Source organism: Galeopterus variegatus, unplaced genomic scaffold, assembly GCF_000696425.1.
Source record: "Galeopterus variegatus unplaced genomic scaffold, G_variegatus-3.0.2 Scaffold2, whole genome shotgun sequence".
NCBI lineage: Eukaryota > Metazoa > Chordata > Mammalia > Dermoptera > Cynocephalidae > Galeopterus > Galeopterus variegatus.
Window position 1 is genome coordinate 1,402,058 of NW_007726113.1, and position 15,704 is coordinate 1,417,761.

The following is a 15,704-nucleotide window of genomic DNA, read 5'->3' on the forward strand; positions in this document are numbered from 1 at the left end:
AAAGCAATAAAAAAGTTCTTTAGTAACTATGGTTACACACAAAATGTGACAAAAAAACATAATTCCTTCTTCAGAGATGTCATTCCATGTGAAAAAATTGAAGTATATGTCTATCTACTACCCTAAAGATATATGGTTCCAAATGCAAGTAAAAAGTACATAGTTCACTTAAAAAATCTGAAATGTTAAAATGAAACTTTTCTCTCAATCAAATGTCCATTTGATGCAGATCAAACTCAGGGGAGGCCATTGATATTCTGTAGACAATACAGTGTTTGCCTTCCAACTGTTGTAACAATTTCAACAATGAAATACTTAACAAAAAATATGGTAGGCATTTCAAGCCCTGCCAACAGCTCATTGCTTTGTTGCATTTATGCATTTCAGGAGAATACCTGGGTTCTAACAAGAATGTCTTTCTTGGATTGCTTATACGTGAGCTGGCTCAGCAACGGTGTTAGGAGTTAACGCCTGAGAACTCCTATTACAGGTTTTAAATAAATCTCTAATACAATTTCATGAAAACTCAAGAAGTGGTCAGAAGCTAGGCAGCAGCTATTCTTGTCAGAATAACATTATAAATTTGAATCTCAAATGTTAATAGTATTATTTACAATCTAAAAAATAAGTTTACTTTAAATTGGCTTATAAATACACTTATGTACAGAAATGATTTTGTTTCTGCTTCTAAGAGGACATAAAAAGAAAGACTGACTTACAAAACTTCTATATATTTTTAATTAGTAGCATTTTGAATGATGGCTTTGAAAGCTCCTGAATGTGCTCAAGCTAATTCTCTTGAGCCCCTCATAGTTGCCACTGGGGATTTCTGATATATGAATTTAAAACAAACAAACAAACAAACAAACAAACAAAAAACACAAATAAATATTTCTTTGGACCAATGAACCTGGACCTGCAAGTTACATTATGCATAAAAGCAGTAATTATGCCATGCATTTCTCTTCACCTTGAGTCAATCTGAGCGCACTAAAGTGCAGTGTTATGTTCTGACTTTTCTTTGCTGAATAGCAGCCTTCAGATACCACTGGGACTAACTTGGAATCAAGTCAGCTCTGCATTATCCTTGAGAACTTCCAGCCCAGCCCTTACACATTACTGCCTCACTGAGCATGACCACGTGATATTCCCAATGTGACAAAGTTCATTAAACATGAAAGGCATGCAGTCTAGCCTGCCTGTCTGCATTTCCTCATGAGAGGGTGAGGGGTCGTGAGGAGGAGGGCCAAGGCCCTGAAACAATACAAAGATAATCTGCCAGAACATCAAGATGTTCTTGCAGGCGCCTATGGTATCCTGCAGTAAACTGTTAAATGGACATCAGCTACTTTAACTTTATAATAGAAGTTGTTCTGAAGCTAACCTACATGGCTGTCAAAGGTTATTAGAATGAAAATCTCAAACAATTACAAAGTTACATCACCTCTTCAAAATCACTTTAGGAAAACTAAAAAAAAAAAAAAAAATGTAACTATGCTAAACTACTGAAGTGTCCAGATGGCTGAACCTTTTTGCTTACAGAAAATGAAAATTATAAGTATTTCACCTTGGTTTTTGCATTAACATTTGCTCCCTGCTTCAGAAGAAAGTTGACCATTTTCACGTTTCCATAGTGACAGGCCACAATTAAAGGAGTGTAACCAAGCTGTAAACAATGATAAAAAAAATTAAATAAGTGAAGTAGAAACTTACTACTCTGGTGGTTAATGCTCAAGGGAAGAGGGATTAGGTCGAGTTTCAGTTATTGTCAGATGAGTAACAATTCAATTTAAAGGTACGAATATTATTTAGCAGATTATATATGTGTGCTGTGGATATAACTATGGGTACAAGCAGATCCCTGACCACAAGGAACTTAACATCAGCAAGGGAGATCAGACACGTGTGACAATCTGACCAAGAACTAAGAAAGAGGCACAAATAAAACGATCTGAAAAAAAGGAAGAGAGACTGACTGATAGGATCAGGAGAATATGCAGGAAAGAGGTAGCTAAGATGGGCTTGAAGAATGAGTGCATGAAGATTCAATGACATAGACAGGGAAGAGCCATTTCAGGGCCTAGAGACAAGTACAGGAGGAAAAACGCAAAGCATCTGGACTAGTTAAAGCAATAAAGGAGAGGGTAGGCTTAAGCCAGGAAGACTGGAGTCTTCTTGTGAAGGGTCCTGATACCGTGCTGTCCATTTGGACTTGATTTTAGCAAAAATGGGGAGCCACTACAGTTTGTGAGCAGGAGAGAGTTATGATAAAGGTTATACTTCAGAATGTACTTTTGAGGAGTGAGGACCTGGACATGGGGTGAACAGAATGGGGGCTGCTGGGAATCCTCTAAGCTAGAATCTGTCATAATGATGACAGTGATTGCTTTACCTTTGTATGAGCATCCTGGTCAGCTCCATGCTTAGTTAGGATATCAGCAACATTCACTTTGTCTTCCTGGGCTGCAAGGTGTAAGGATGTGAGTCCACTCTATAGAAAGAATGGAACCAAAGGGCGATGTTTCAGGAAGAAAATACATTGCATCGTCCATAACACCATGTTGACAAAAGTCCTGGAAAACTCATAGCCTCTCCCCAGAAACTGCATCTTTTGATATCTAAGACAAACTCTCTGAGTTAACATGACTCTCCATCTAAGACATATTCTCTAAGTTAATCAACACTTTCAGCAAATTACATTTTCTATTTTCTATATTGTGTACTTATATTATTATGTGAGACTTTAAAATAACTCAGCTAATAATAAGCTCCCAAACAACATTCATTTCAAACCCATCTAGGCCTCCTGCTGAATCTATTTATTCCCCTAAATAATTGATCACTTCTACATTATAACCATAGCAGTAATCTGCATTTGCATCAATAAAATATCACATCAATGTAAGAAATGTACAGTTACAGGAAATAAGTTCAGAATAATTTTCTCTAGCATTCCAAAGACCGTATACCTTATTTTGAGTTTTGCTAAATGCTAAATTAAAAAAAGTAACCCCATCATTTATATAGCACCATTAACTGATAAGTTTTATGTAAAACGTTTGGCATATATAATCAAGTAATTACTTTATTTAATTGAATATGCAATTAAAGTACAGTTACGAATTATTGAAAAATGAATGAATGGAGAAAGACGGGGGAAAGTGGTTTATTCAGTCAACGACACACTTTGGTAGCTTTATTATAAACACAAATAGCTTCCATCAAGCAAAATTGAGATTTAAAGAGTATCTTTAAAACCTACGCCATCTGTATATTCAACAGATATTTTTTGAATACCTTTCATATGCCAAGAAGTGTTCTAGGCACTTGAACATAGCAGTGAACAAAAGCTTTTGACCTTACTGAAGTTATAGTCTGACTTATAGTATATTCATACCATATGTTTCTCTCTCCCACTATTGCTCAAATACCTAGTATATTTATCCTCTTCCTGTACATCCTGCAGGTAGAGGTAGCTACCTGTGCTCCGAGTCAACACCCCAAACCCCCCAGTTCACATCCAGTTAAAACCAACCAGCCCTGTTTGACCATCACTTTGCAGCCTGCTCTCCGGTATGAGCACGTTGGCTGAGAAAGTTAAGCGATGTTCTTCAAAGTTCATCATCTCCAGCCATGGTGCTCCTTTAGAAATCAAAAAGTACTTTGACCTTTAAAAAATATAAGTGATAACCTACAGAGAGAAATACATTCTCCTTGAGAAGAGGCTTTTTGTTGATGGCCTGGGGGGTTTTAATCCTTACAGTTCTGTATGAGCTCAGCTTTGAGTTTGATAAAATATCAAAATGAGATAGAAGACATCTTTTGCATTAAAATTTTGTCACTCCTAAACAAATATAATTTAATCTTAATGTATAAAAAATCTGAATATTAGGACAAAATAGAAGATTCTTTCTCATCTTGATTTTCTCCACATTAAAATAGCAAACATAAAAATATTTCTCATTAAGAGACAGTTGGTCTGTTTAAAAATGCTGTTGAAATGATTATTAAATGATGTGATCATCAAATCTCAAAGACATTTTTAATAGCATTTCAAATATGTGTGCTGTTTTCTACATTTGCAGAATGGAGTTTCTACAATACAAAATTACAAACTAACCACCAGTATGAAAATCCTCTATAGTTTATCATGGAAAACTTGCATATCCAAATCAAGTTATGTAAACCTTTCTAATAAGCCAAAGTTCCCTGTCCCCCACCCAGAGGTGCCTCTGATGCTTGGCTCAGCTGGAGGATGACTTGGGTGGTGGACATGGGCCTGTCAGCTGAGACACAGTTGTTTGGACCAAATCCCAGACGGAATCACCATCATCATCATCTCTCTCTGTCTCTCTCTCTCTCTCACTCTTCCTTTTTCTCTCTCTGGAATTTAGAATTAGAACCAAACACTAGGACAATCTGGACTGACTGCTTGAACTACAGCAATGTTAATGCTTGGGAACTATGGGGTAGCCTCTTCAGTCACATGAACAAAGAGGCAGAGAAAGCTGATCTACAGAGAGAGGGGAATGAAACGGACTTGCAGAAAAAAGTCAGGATGCAAAAATGTAGCCACACAGACTGAGAGTCTGTGAGAGTGCTCCTGTGCTTCCTGATGATTTTCTAATCCCTCATAAGGCTTGACTCCCTTCCTGTCCTTGGCTTCCATAAGATATCCCCACTTCCTTTTAATACATCCTTCCTTTTTGTTCCAAGTTATCTCTGATTGGTTTCCATTTACATTAATCCAGAAGATTATTGACTGAAGCAAGGGGCAAAAACAGAATACCTTGGTTGACATGTGGATATTGGCTCCCTTATCCAGAAGCAAGGTGACCATATCTGTGTGCCCCTCCTGCGAGGCCAAATGGAGTGGAGTTACACCTTGCTTTGTCACAATGTTAGTCTCTGCTCCATAGTTCAAGAGTGTGGAAGCTATCTGCATTTGATTCTTCTTGGCAGCAATGTGTAAAGGAGTATAGCCATTCTAAAAACAAAAACAAAAACAAAAAACACATGTATTATAAGCTTAACAATTGCCCTAATATGTACCTTTGAAGAAAATAAGAATCTCTAGTTAATAAAGAAGTTAAAAGTGAGCTTACAGTTAATCCAAACTCTTACACATCACAAGTTTCCATCCAACAATACCCAAATTACTGCAACCAAAATCACAAGGCATCCCATTCTACTATAAGACAGATAAATACCCAAAAGCCCAAAACTGAAAATCCCCTCCTTATAATATTGGCTCTCTCCTAAAGAGCAACTTAAATTAAGCCAGGTTCCTCTTCCACGTGAGTGTCCTTTAAATATCTGGGGATGGTTTTCATATCTCCCTTTAGTCCTCTCTTTTACAGGCTAAACTTCCCCATTCCTTCAACTATTCCTGGTAGAAGAACCATTTCTAGACCCCTCGCCACTAAGGATGACCTGTTCTGAACTGATTCTAGTTTGACAATATTGCTCTTGAATAGTGCTACCCAGAACTGAATGCTATACTTCAGAGATGGTTTTAATAGTACAGAATACAAGGGAATTATTTCTATGATCTTGTTATAATACCCTTACTAATATGCTTCTGATTGGATTATATTTTTTTAACTCATTCAACAAATATTACTGAGTACCTAGTGTATGCCAGGCAGTGTGCCAGGTATAGGAATACAAAGGTGAACATGACACGATCCCTGTTGTATCTAATGGAAAAGATATGAGACAATAAAACTGGCTTATGTTAATCCTGTGGTCAGTTTAAACCCTGGATCTCCCCTTCTTCTCCACAATCTGCTGCCTCAAAAGGAGAAACATGAGGCTACTAGTTTTATGTGATAGTTTGTGGAATGGATAACTCATACTTTGCTTACAGGAGATGAACTCTAAACCCCATACTTAGTTCAAAAAATAAATAAAATAAAATAAAATAAATCTCTGGAATAAATGTAATCTGAAACATATATTGTTTCTTTCCTTTTCTTTATCAATCTAGTAGAATCTTCCAAGAAAAATATGTGATAGAAATTAAAAACAGTGGTTTTGCCATTTACTGTAAAATGCTGACGGGAAAGACAGCATAATGATCAGGTGCTTCTTGTGAGACTACTATAAGAGGTATTTTAGGTCACGCTATTTCCTTAAATCTAACTGCAAAGCATACCAAAAAATAAAAAGCAGTTTGGAGAATTTAAATGTGTTCACATTAAATGTGTTGAAGATTTTGCCATCATCAAATCTTGATCCTCAAATGGCCTCATATATCTACTCTGTCCCCATTTCTCCAAGCAAAAATAGCATCTTTCATTTTGACAAATATCTCTCTTCAATCTGCTGAAGGAAATTCATCAGCTTTCCTTGGAAGCCTTTTCAGGACCTGATCACAGATCCCAGATGCTCCAGTTGCTTTAGAATATTGCATGTGGGTCCATGGGCTCTGTCGAATAAAAGACACATGGATTTTTGTGGACCATGTAAGTTTAGGCATCTCCTTTTTGCTACAATGTGTTTTTTCAGCCCCAGCTTCCCCTAATCCTTCAATATAGGCTCTACCACAGTTAGGTCAAGTATCAGGGCATTTGCTAATGAGACATATTGAAGAAGACAGGGTGCTTCAACAAAACAACAGGAGGACACCAAAGAGGACGTCAACTTTGGCAATGGAAGACGTCTGACCGTCTGGTAGACACTCCATCTGCAAGATTTGAAGAGCCCTCCTATCACACAAAGAGTAAAAATTTTGGAACCAAGTAACTGAGCCCTCCCACCCCCCTGGTAGAAAGAAGCAAAGAGGTTCCAGGAGCCAAGAGACTGTGTGTGTTGGGGGGAGGGGAAATTGTAGTGAACATAAGGAGAGTCAAAAGTGGAAACAGGGGTGGGTCCTGCCAACTGCAAGCCTCTTGGAGTGGCCCCAGAGCTGAGGGACACATACTCATTGGCCAGCTGGGGCAGATGAGTGGAAGACACAAGAGGAGCCTCCCCAAAACACCTGCTCCACTGCGGGCTCTGGAGTAGAAGATCGCTTTAGCTAGTCCTCTGGACTTGCTACCTGTGTGCCTAAGAGTGAAGACCAAACACGACAGAGACTAGAGATCAAGGCTGAGTTTTTCTCCTTAGGAAAACCATGCACATTATTTTATAATCCCAGTCTTCTTTTGCAAGTAGTTTGAGAGCCCCTTGTGGGAAGAGAACAGACATTTTAGGGTTTCACCTCCCACCAAGTGCCTACAATCCTTTTCCTTACACATAGTAAGAGTTCAGTAAAAGTGCTGATGAGTGTTGCTGAAGACTTTCATGTCTATGTTGAGAACAGTCAACCTGGAAAGCTAATGAAGAAAACGCTGGCATGTTAGACAGATCGCAGGTTTCATTCTATTACACAGCTGCTCAGTCTTCATTCTTTCATCCAAATTTATTTAGAACACACACCATACCATATTAGATACCTCAGGGTATCTGAGGTAACTGAATATGACCCGATCTCTGTCCTCATGTAGATTTTAATCTAGGTCAAATAAAGACATGAACATAAATGCAGAATTGATGAGATGACAGAAAAAAGGGTAAAAAGGAATAAGAACTGTTTGTATAATTATAAAAATTTGGCCCCCTCTTTTGACAGTTCAAATACTTTATTGTAACCTGTTTATTGGCATCAAAAAGATATGTATATGAGGGTATTTCAAAAAGCTCATGGAAAAAATGAAATTAAAAGATAATACAAATCTTTCTATGAACTTTTTGAAGACCTCTCATATATATAGATCTATATGTATGCGTGTGTACAAAGTTTTATATATATAATTATCATATTTTATTATATATAACATGTCTATATATAAAATACATGGTATTATACAAAATATATTTTTATATATAGTATTTCATTTTATTATATATGTATATATGAATAATTTACATAGATATGTGTGTATATATGTACATATTTATATAATGGAAGAGGAATAAATCTCTCTGCACTGCTTTGGGACACAATGGACCTAGTGATTAAGGACGGTGGCTCTAAAATCAGTCTGCCTGAGGTCATGTACTAGCTCTAACATTATTAGTTATGTGACTTCAGACAAATTAAACTATTTAAATCTCAATTTCTCATCCACAAAATGGAGATCACTATAAAACCAATCTCATGGGAGTCTTATGAGATTAAATGAGATATTGCATGTTAAGTGTTAGTCACAGTGTTTGGCACACAAGTGGTAGTGTGTTACTGTGTCATCTAACATACCACGAATATTTTCCCATCCCAATAAATATTATTTTTCTTTTTAAAATAAACCCTGATATGTTCTCAAAGTATGTTTGTTGAATGAATAAATGAAAGGTGCAATGATGACTTTATATATTACACAACATTCACATATATTTTCAGTGTAATGAAGGGGCGACTCAAATGGTGTGCAACACCCTGTATGCAGGTACAAGTCCTAGTCAGGGCTTTGTACAAAGTTGGTGCTAGATATATACCAAAAAGGCATTCCTAGTCTATCTAGAGCCTTAAAAGGATCTGCACTACAGTTAACACAGGTGGAAACATTTAAAAGACAAAGAAACAGAGTCTTTCATACAGCACAATGAAAAGTTTGAAGTCTCTGAAAGAATAACATGAAAAGATATGTTATATCATAGCATTCTGTTTATAGGGAAGAAGGGAAAACCTGTAATGCCTTTATGTTCAGTTTCTCAAAACTCAGACTTCAGTTTCTAAAACACTAAATGTTGGCGATATGATTCATCTCCACTGGTTTATAGGCACATCCTCTTAATATCTGCTGATTCTTTAAAAATCTTTAAAGGTTTTGTAGAAGCAATTGGCAGGAATACTAGTACCAAAAAAAAAAGAAAGAAAAAGTCAATACCAAAAACTACTATTGCTAGGACTAGTTACAAGTACAGTCCTACTATGTCTTTAAAAAACAATTCCCATGTGCCTTCAGGTTATAGGTACACGCTATGTCTGTAGGTTTTCTTGTGGTGTCCTCACCTTGGCAGTGGCATGAGGGGAAGCACCCTTCTCCAGTAACAGCAGCGCCACCTTCTGGTTGTCATAATGAGCCGCAACATGGAGTGGGGTAAGGCCATTCTGTAAAGGGTGTGTTTAAGTTTCAGCATTAATAAATTAGCATTAGCTGCCCTGAAGCTACCAGGATGCGTGGAAACTGACATCGATTAAGTTTATGTTAATTAATTAATATGGTCATTGGGGGAAAAAAAAGAATCAAAAATAAATACCTAATAATTTTCATATTAGAAACATAACTAAAACTGAAATTGATTGGTTGAGCTTACAATTAGCAAAGAGCATCTTTTGACGGTCACAATAAATAAAGATCTAAAATGCTTTATAAGAAATACTATATTAACATTGCAGGAATTCCGGCTCATATGGAGTTCTGGGCCCTATTGTGACAAGACACACATTTGAGGCATAGCCCAAATTGCTTTCTGAATCGGTATGTACATAGACGGTCATGGACAGACACTGCCACCACATCTATTTGGCATAGTTTCATCAGTTGCACTCATACTCATTTTAGAAGAGTGAGAAAAATATCTTTACATATCTCCAAACCTATGAACTTGACTGAGTTATATAATTAAAACATAGGAGGGGTCTTCAAAAAGTTCATGAAGAGATTATATTTTAATTCTATTTGTGCATGAACTTTTTGAAGAACTCTTGTACTACTGAAAACCTTTACCTTTCCTGCAGAATCTGCAGCAGCACGGCGTTGCAAGAGAAGTTTTGCCACATCCAGGCTTCCATACTTGGCTGCCACATGCAGGGGTGTAAAACCCTTCTGGATATGTAAAGAACAAAAGTAAAATTTAGTATTTATTTTTGCGACTCTTAAGAAAATATTTTTTATTTGTTAACATATTAAGTAAACTATGCTGATTCTCCATTTGGAAAAAATATTGGTAGCATTAAATCTATTAAGCATAAGTAAGAACTGGGATAAATAATGAAATTTAACATACAAAACTTTGGCTTGATAGACTAAACAAAAGAAATTTTATTATAAGAGCTTGGAAACTGACATTTGACTTGATGGATTTGGGATTTTTAAGAGTCACTAATGTCAGTAAACTGGCTCTGATTTGTGAGTGGGGGGGAGGAAGCCTGTCTTTTTCTCACCTCTGAAATTAATGGGATTGAGACAACAGCTGCCGTCTCTCCAATCCTTCTCTTTCTTTCAATCCTTTTTATAATACCTGAATTCCAATTTTTTGAATTTAAATTTTAGGATATTTTAGCAGCCGTGGGAAAAATAATTATTATTTGTGATTCAGTTGACATAGTTTCTACAGAAATGGCAAGATGAATGGTCTAAAGAACAAAAAACGCTCACTATTAAAAAGCACCTCCCAGCCTGACTGTTGTCCCTTTCCCAGAATACCCACACTGTCTAAAAGACCAATTCCTTTTGAAAAATATGTTCTACTTCTGGCATGACGTTGAGCTGATTAACCCCAGGCTTTTAAACATACTGAAGCTTTAAAGCTTTTTTAAAAGACTGCTCTCCACATGTGTTATACATACACATTCAATGTCTTGTATGCCTAACCAATAGCCATGCTCTGTAATTAGCAGTGTGTTATAAATACAAGTAAGTCCCTGGACTAAGATTCGAGATGGCACGGTTCCTACACTATGATCTCAAATCCATCCTCTTGGCCAGACAGTTTAAGCACATGCTCTTCTGGCATTACTGTGGGAGTGGGAAAATTCTAACACTGCCCAGGGCCTGTAAAACAGACAGTGAGAATATGGGTGGGTTGGGTGCTTTAAGATATGGCTTATCCTTGGACCTTGTAAGCTCTCATCATAAACAAAGAATATCACCCAAGAAGCAATATTGACCTTTTACAGTGTCACCAGGCTCATTATTTTTAAATAAAATGTTTTTCTTTTTGCTTCTTTTTTGAACATTTGGTACTAATAAGTTCTTGGAAGAGAGTGAATCTTCTGGCTTTTTCCAAGTGTTAGACAAACGTAGAAAGTATTTCTTCCTTCTTGCATTAGTTCTTATAAACTAATCTTTGTTGTTAAAGCTCTCCTCCTTCCACTCAATGCACACAACGATTGGGTGACACTTGGGATGTAACAGAGTTCTTTGAGAAAACCACATGATGAGCAAGAAAAAAGTAAAGTCCTTATCCTGAAACTCCTGCTGGAATAGTGACCCAACCCCTTAAAAATCTGGACATTCTTATTAGACAAAACTACATAGATTTTTTACTGTAGAATCACAAAATCAAGGTTAGAAAGCATCTCTGGAGTCATGCATCACCCTTCTTACCCCGTGTTTATCTCATCAAGATTTCATTTGCCCTCTGGTATTTATAAACACAAATAGCTTTAATGATGGTGAGTCACCCACCGTTTAGCCCTACTTGGTTGCTCTGTTAAACCGCCCTGTTGAACAGTGTCTTCTATTTCATTGTCCTAATTTACTGCAGATTTAAATACATTTTTTAAATCCTAAAATTAAAAGACAAGGGTCTATGTTTTATTCTCTATTTCTGTATTTTGCATATCTTAATTTTAGTTATTTACAACTTCATCTGATAAGACAATTACCAAGTCTCCTTTGGGTTTTATTCCTATTATTACACATTTGAAATGTTTGTTGTTTAGTGTCTGGGTTTTAAAAAAAATTTTTTTTTAAATCCTTCTAACTTTTCAGATTTCAGAATTTGAATAGTTATCAATTTCTTGTATGAAAACATTTCTCACTGCCATAGTCAACCAGATAAGCCATAACAGCTAGTTGGCTGCTCATGTACTTCTAAGAGGACAGATGCCCTATCACTGTCTCAGTTCATGTTCATGCAGTATGTATGCCTATTCATCATGAGCATATTGAAATGGTCTTTTTATTAATCTTAATCACTGTAGTATTTATAAGAATTATTTTGCCCTGTGACAAACTCACTTGTTCCAAACTTTCACTGTTTCATTTGTTACTTTTTCTACTCTTCTGCACTGGCTCAATTTCTTTTGCTACAGTTAGCTGAGTGTGTTCCTGTTTTATTACAAGTCACCTCCAAATAGCAAATTTCAAATAGATGTATAAAGTGGAGGAAAAATTATCCTGCCCTATCATGAACCTTTCAACATAAGTAAAATCCAGGCTGGTGTATATTCTTTGTTTGACTGCAATAGCAACTAATAAAGTGTGAATCTCCAGCTCAGCTCTGTTTAAACACTGTAAATACCTAAGCAAAAGTGTAGTTGGTAGAGTAAAGATTGGAGATTAGAATGGGAATGGGAATGCCAGATTGGTGATGGCTGATCCTAGGATTGGGACAATGCAAGATTAAGTAAAGTGAGCTTCAGTCCAGTACTACAACTCTCACCAAATATAGTACTGCTGATGTAATGCAATATTCTCTTCCACATTAGGAGTTCCAGTTCATTGTATCTGAGAACCTTACTTTTTTTTCTCTTGAGAATACATCATGGATTTTATAATGGAGAGAGGAAAAAGTAGCTTTTGATTTACAGAAATCAATTTAAAAGTACTAGATACCTGTACTGGAAACAATACTGGCATTAATTAGAAAAATGGAATCCAACACTCTTTATTGAAGATATTATATGGAATGTCATAATCCTCTTTGATTATTTAGACTATGAATCTAAAATATTCAGAGGAAAAAAGCAAGCCAGAGGCCTAAAAGAGATCTCCCCTTGTTGATACTATGTGTAGCAGAGCAGAGGTGCCCTGACTTATGAATCCTCTTGGTCCATGTTGTCCTGAAACCATTTTCCTTACCTTGGTGGCTAAAGAGTGGGCTGCTCCTGCTTCCAAGAGGACTGATGCCACATCTACCTGGCCTTCCCGGGCAGAGATGTGCAGTGGTGTGTACCCATTTGTAGTGGCTGCATCTGGATGAGCCATGTGTTGTAGAAGCAGCTGGACAATTTCTGTCTTACCCAGGCGGGAGGCAATATGCAAAGGTGTCTGTTCCTCCTACAACTCAAGTTGAGTAAAAAGTTAGTGCCAGGCAGACCAACTTCACTAATAGTATGTTTCACTCAGATGTTTCATGATGACTTCTTGGAATCTCTTGGAACTCCTACCCAAAAGGAAATCAATACTACTCTGCTCATGGTTTATTTTATATTTTGCTATAGAAGTGATCTATTTGGTCACAAAATCTCCCTTAGATTTTTTAAAAATATGTACTTCCATGAACTTGGTCATTTTCTGGGCACTCAAAAATATTTCCCAACTCATTAAGGCTTCAGTTCACACTTACGTTTAAATATAAATTAACTCATGGTTTTGAATAAGAACAAAATCTAGTCCAGAAGTCCTAAGACCTAGATTCTCATCCAGGAGCTTTCATTTAGAGGCAGGATTTATTCTGGGAACTGTATCAAGAGAAAAAGAACCAGGGATGCTGTAAAAACTTTGTTCTACTACACTCAGCAGGACAAGGATAAAAATGCTGGTCATTTTCTTCAAGGAGAAACTGTGAATAAAGAAGATATTGTAATCTGGCTTGAAAAGATGTTGTTCAGGAAACACTGCAGATGGGTCTGGGACTTGCATGCAGGACTTCAAAGAAGAAATGGAACTTCTTGCTGGCAAGAAGCAAATAGAATAAACTACTTGCCAAGTGCTTTTCATTTAAAAGCAGAGAGAGGATATAGCTGGGTATAAGGGGCAGGAAGGACATGTTCAAGGAGGCTCAAGAAATCACCTGACTCTAATGTGTAGTCTGAAATAATGTTTTCAGTGTTAAGAGAACAATGCCAAATCACTATCTCCTTTCAAAGAAAAATTAAGTGTAACCTTAGTGATGAAAAGAGGTGTATCTTTACAATCTGCCCAAGGGCATGTTATAATAAAAGTGAGGAAGGAAGAGCTGGGCCAGCTTCCAGGGCTGAGAATGAATGGAAAAAAGATAGAATAGAATAGGGAAGATTTGTCCAAACAAATGCAGTAACTTAAAATCAGAAGGAAAGAAAGAGGAAGCTGCAGGAAGAGATGAAATAGCATTGCATGAATTTCGGGGTGATGAGAAGTAAATAATAAGTAATAGTGATATAATTATTTTAGTAACAGAACAGGAATTTTATAAAAATTTGCAATTTATGAACTTTCTTCATGTACAATTCATATGTGACCCTATTCTTATAATAGACCTGAGAGAAAATTAAAAGATAAAGAAATTAAGAGGAATTAAATGCATTCTCCAAGATTGCCCAAGATTACTCAGCTATTAAAATAAGACTTAAATTCAGGTATTGGATTCTAAAGACAACATTTCTTTGCCTATACATTCTACAGAAACAGATACAATCAGACGGTCACTAAGAAAACTAACAGAATGAGGTGACTATCTACAGGAAAGGAGGGTGACAATGTGTTAGAAGATACAACTTCCTCTAAAATAAAGAGGAGAAAATAGAGGAATGGAGAGAATGAACAGTTATAAAAATAAATGGTTAGCAAAACAAACAACGATAAAAAAAACCAAGGAACTTGAGAATAGCTATGTTGAACATTTGTCATTTCTGGATTTCCCTTCTCAGACCTCTGGCCGTAGAATTTGATAGAAGTGGGCATTTCAAGGGACACGTTCTAAAATGCGTTTTTCAATGAGTAAGGGGAAAAGTTGGGGTGGTGATGACCCTTCAATCCTTAGCTGAGAAATGGCAGTCCTTGGCTGGTGGTAGCTACGTAACTGGTTAAATGATCAACCCCTGTTCCTGGTTCTCAGACCACAGAGCATTGAGGTGCTTGTTTTTTAAAAAAAATTAAGAAATAAGATGTCTCGCCCATTTAAAAAAAAAATTGGTACAATTTTATCTGGAAGTGGAAAAGGGAAGAATATACAAATATTGCTAAAAAGAATCTTTCAACTTATAACTAGGGATATAAGATTTTTGGAGGTTTGGACAACTATTTCCCTGTTGAAATGCAGAAGTTGAATTTGCTGCCCCAAGCTAAAGTTAATTCAAGCCAAGACAAAGAACTGGAAAAGTGTAGAAGAAAAGACTCATGGCAAGAGGAAAAGAAATGAGGGAAGCCTGATCCCCTAGACCACTTCCAAATATAAGAGGCAACAATTCCCTCATCACAAAGCATCACTGACTGTTACACAGTCTGGACCAGGAAGTAGATAAGGTCTGCTTTACCAGCAGAGTCTATGGTTTTACTTTGCTGTAAGGCAACCAAAATTAGTGAGACTTGCTGAGTCCTTTTACAAAGAGACAGAAATGACAGTGCCTGGGACAAGGTTCAAAGATTTGACAAACTTCTTCTATTAGTTACTTGCTAACAGGATTCTCAGGAACCAAATACGCTGGCAGCTAGCTAAAGTTTTAAATGAGATAAGTTTCAAGTAAACTGAGGGACCCTATGATTGCTCAAAACCTAAAGCAAATGCCAGGCCCCGCAACTGTGCCAACAGAACAAGCTAAAGCAAGAGAGCTCCCAGATGCGCAGTCTGTCTTATGACTAGTGAATATAGTTTGCTGCTTACACTTTTGAAATTAGAGATATACTGTGATTATACAGGTTTTCTTTTGTTACATATTGGGAGTAGGCAAAAATGTGGGTTAGCCCCATGATTACATAACCATGGATATTGTTTTTAAACCCAATTAAAGAATACAGACTACCTAGAAATCTTGTCCTTGGAGCTCAGTGTAGTAACTGGGCATAATT

At 36.7% G+C, this 15,704-nt stretch overlaps 1 protein-coding gene across 7 annotated transcripts in view; it reads right to left on the reverse strand.

Moving 5' to 3' along the window:
* ANK2 (ankyrin 2, neuronal) overlaps positions 1 to 15,704 on the reverse strand; it is a 275,712-nt gene that overhangs the window by 92,662 nt on the left and 167,346 nt on the right. For all 7 annotated transcript variants that reach the window (XM_008566520.1, XM_008566662.1, XM_008566450.1 and 4 more), the window contains exons 15-20: positions 12,798 to 12,995; positions 9,717 to 9,815; positions 8,999 to 9,097; positions 4,790 to 4,987; positions 2,393 to 2,491; positions 1,568 to 1,666 (exon numbers count right to left, since the gene is read on the reverse strand). In XM_008566520.1, the coding sequence (XP_008564742.1) occupies positions 1,568 to 1,666; positions 2,393 to 2,491; positions 4,790 to 4,987; positions 8,999 to 9,097; positions 9,717 to 9,815; positions 12,798 to 12,995 (792 nt within the window). The remainder of the gene's footprint in view (positions 1 to 1,567; positions 1,667 to 2,392; positions 2,492 to 4,789; positions 4,988 to 8,998; positions 9,098 to 9,716; positions 9,816 to 12,797; positions 12,996 to 15,704) is intronic.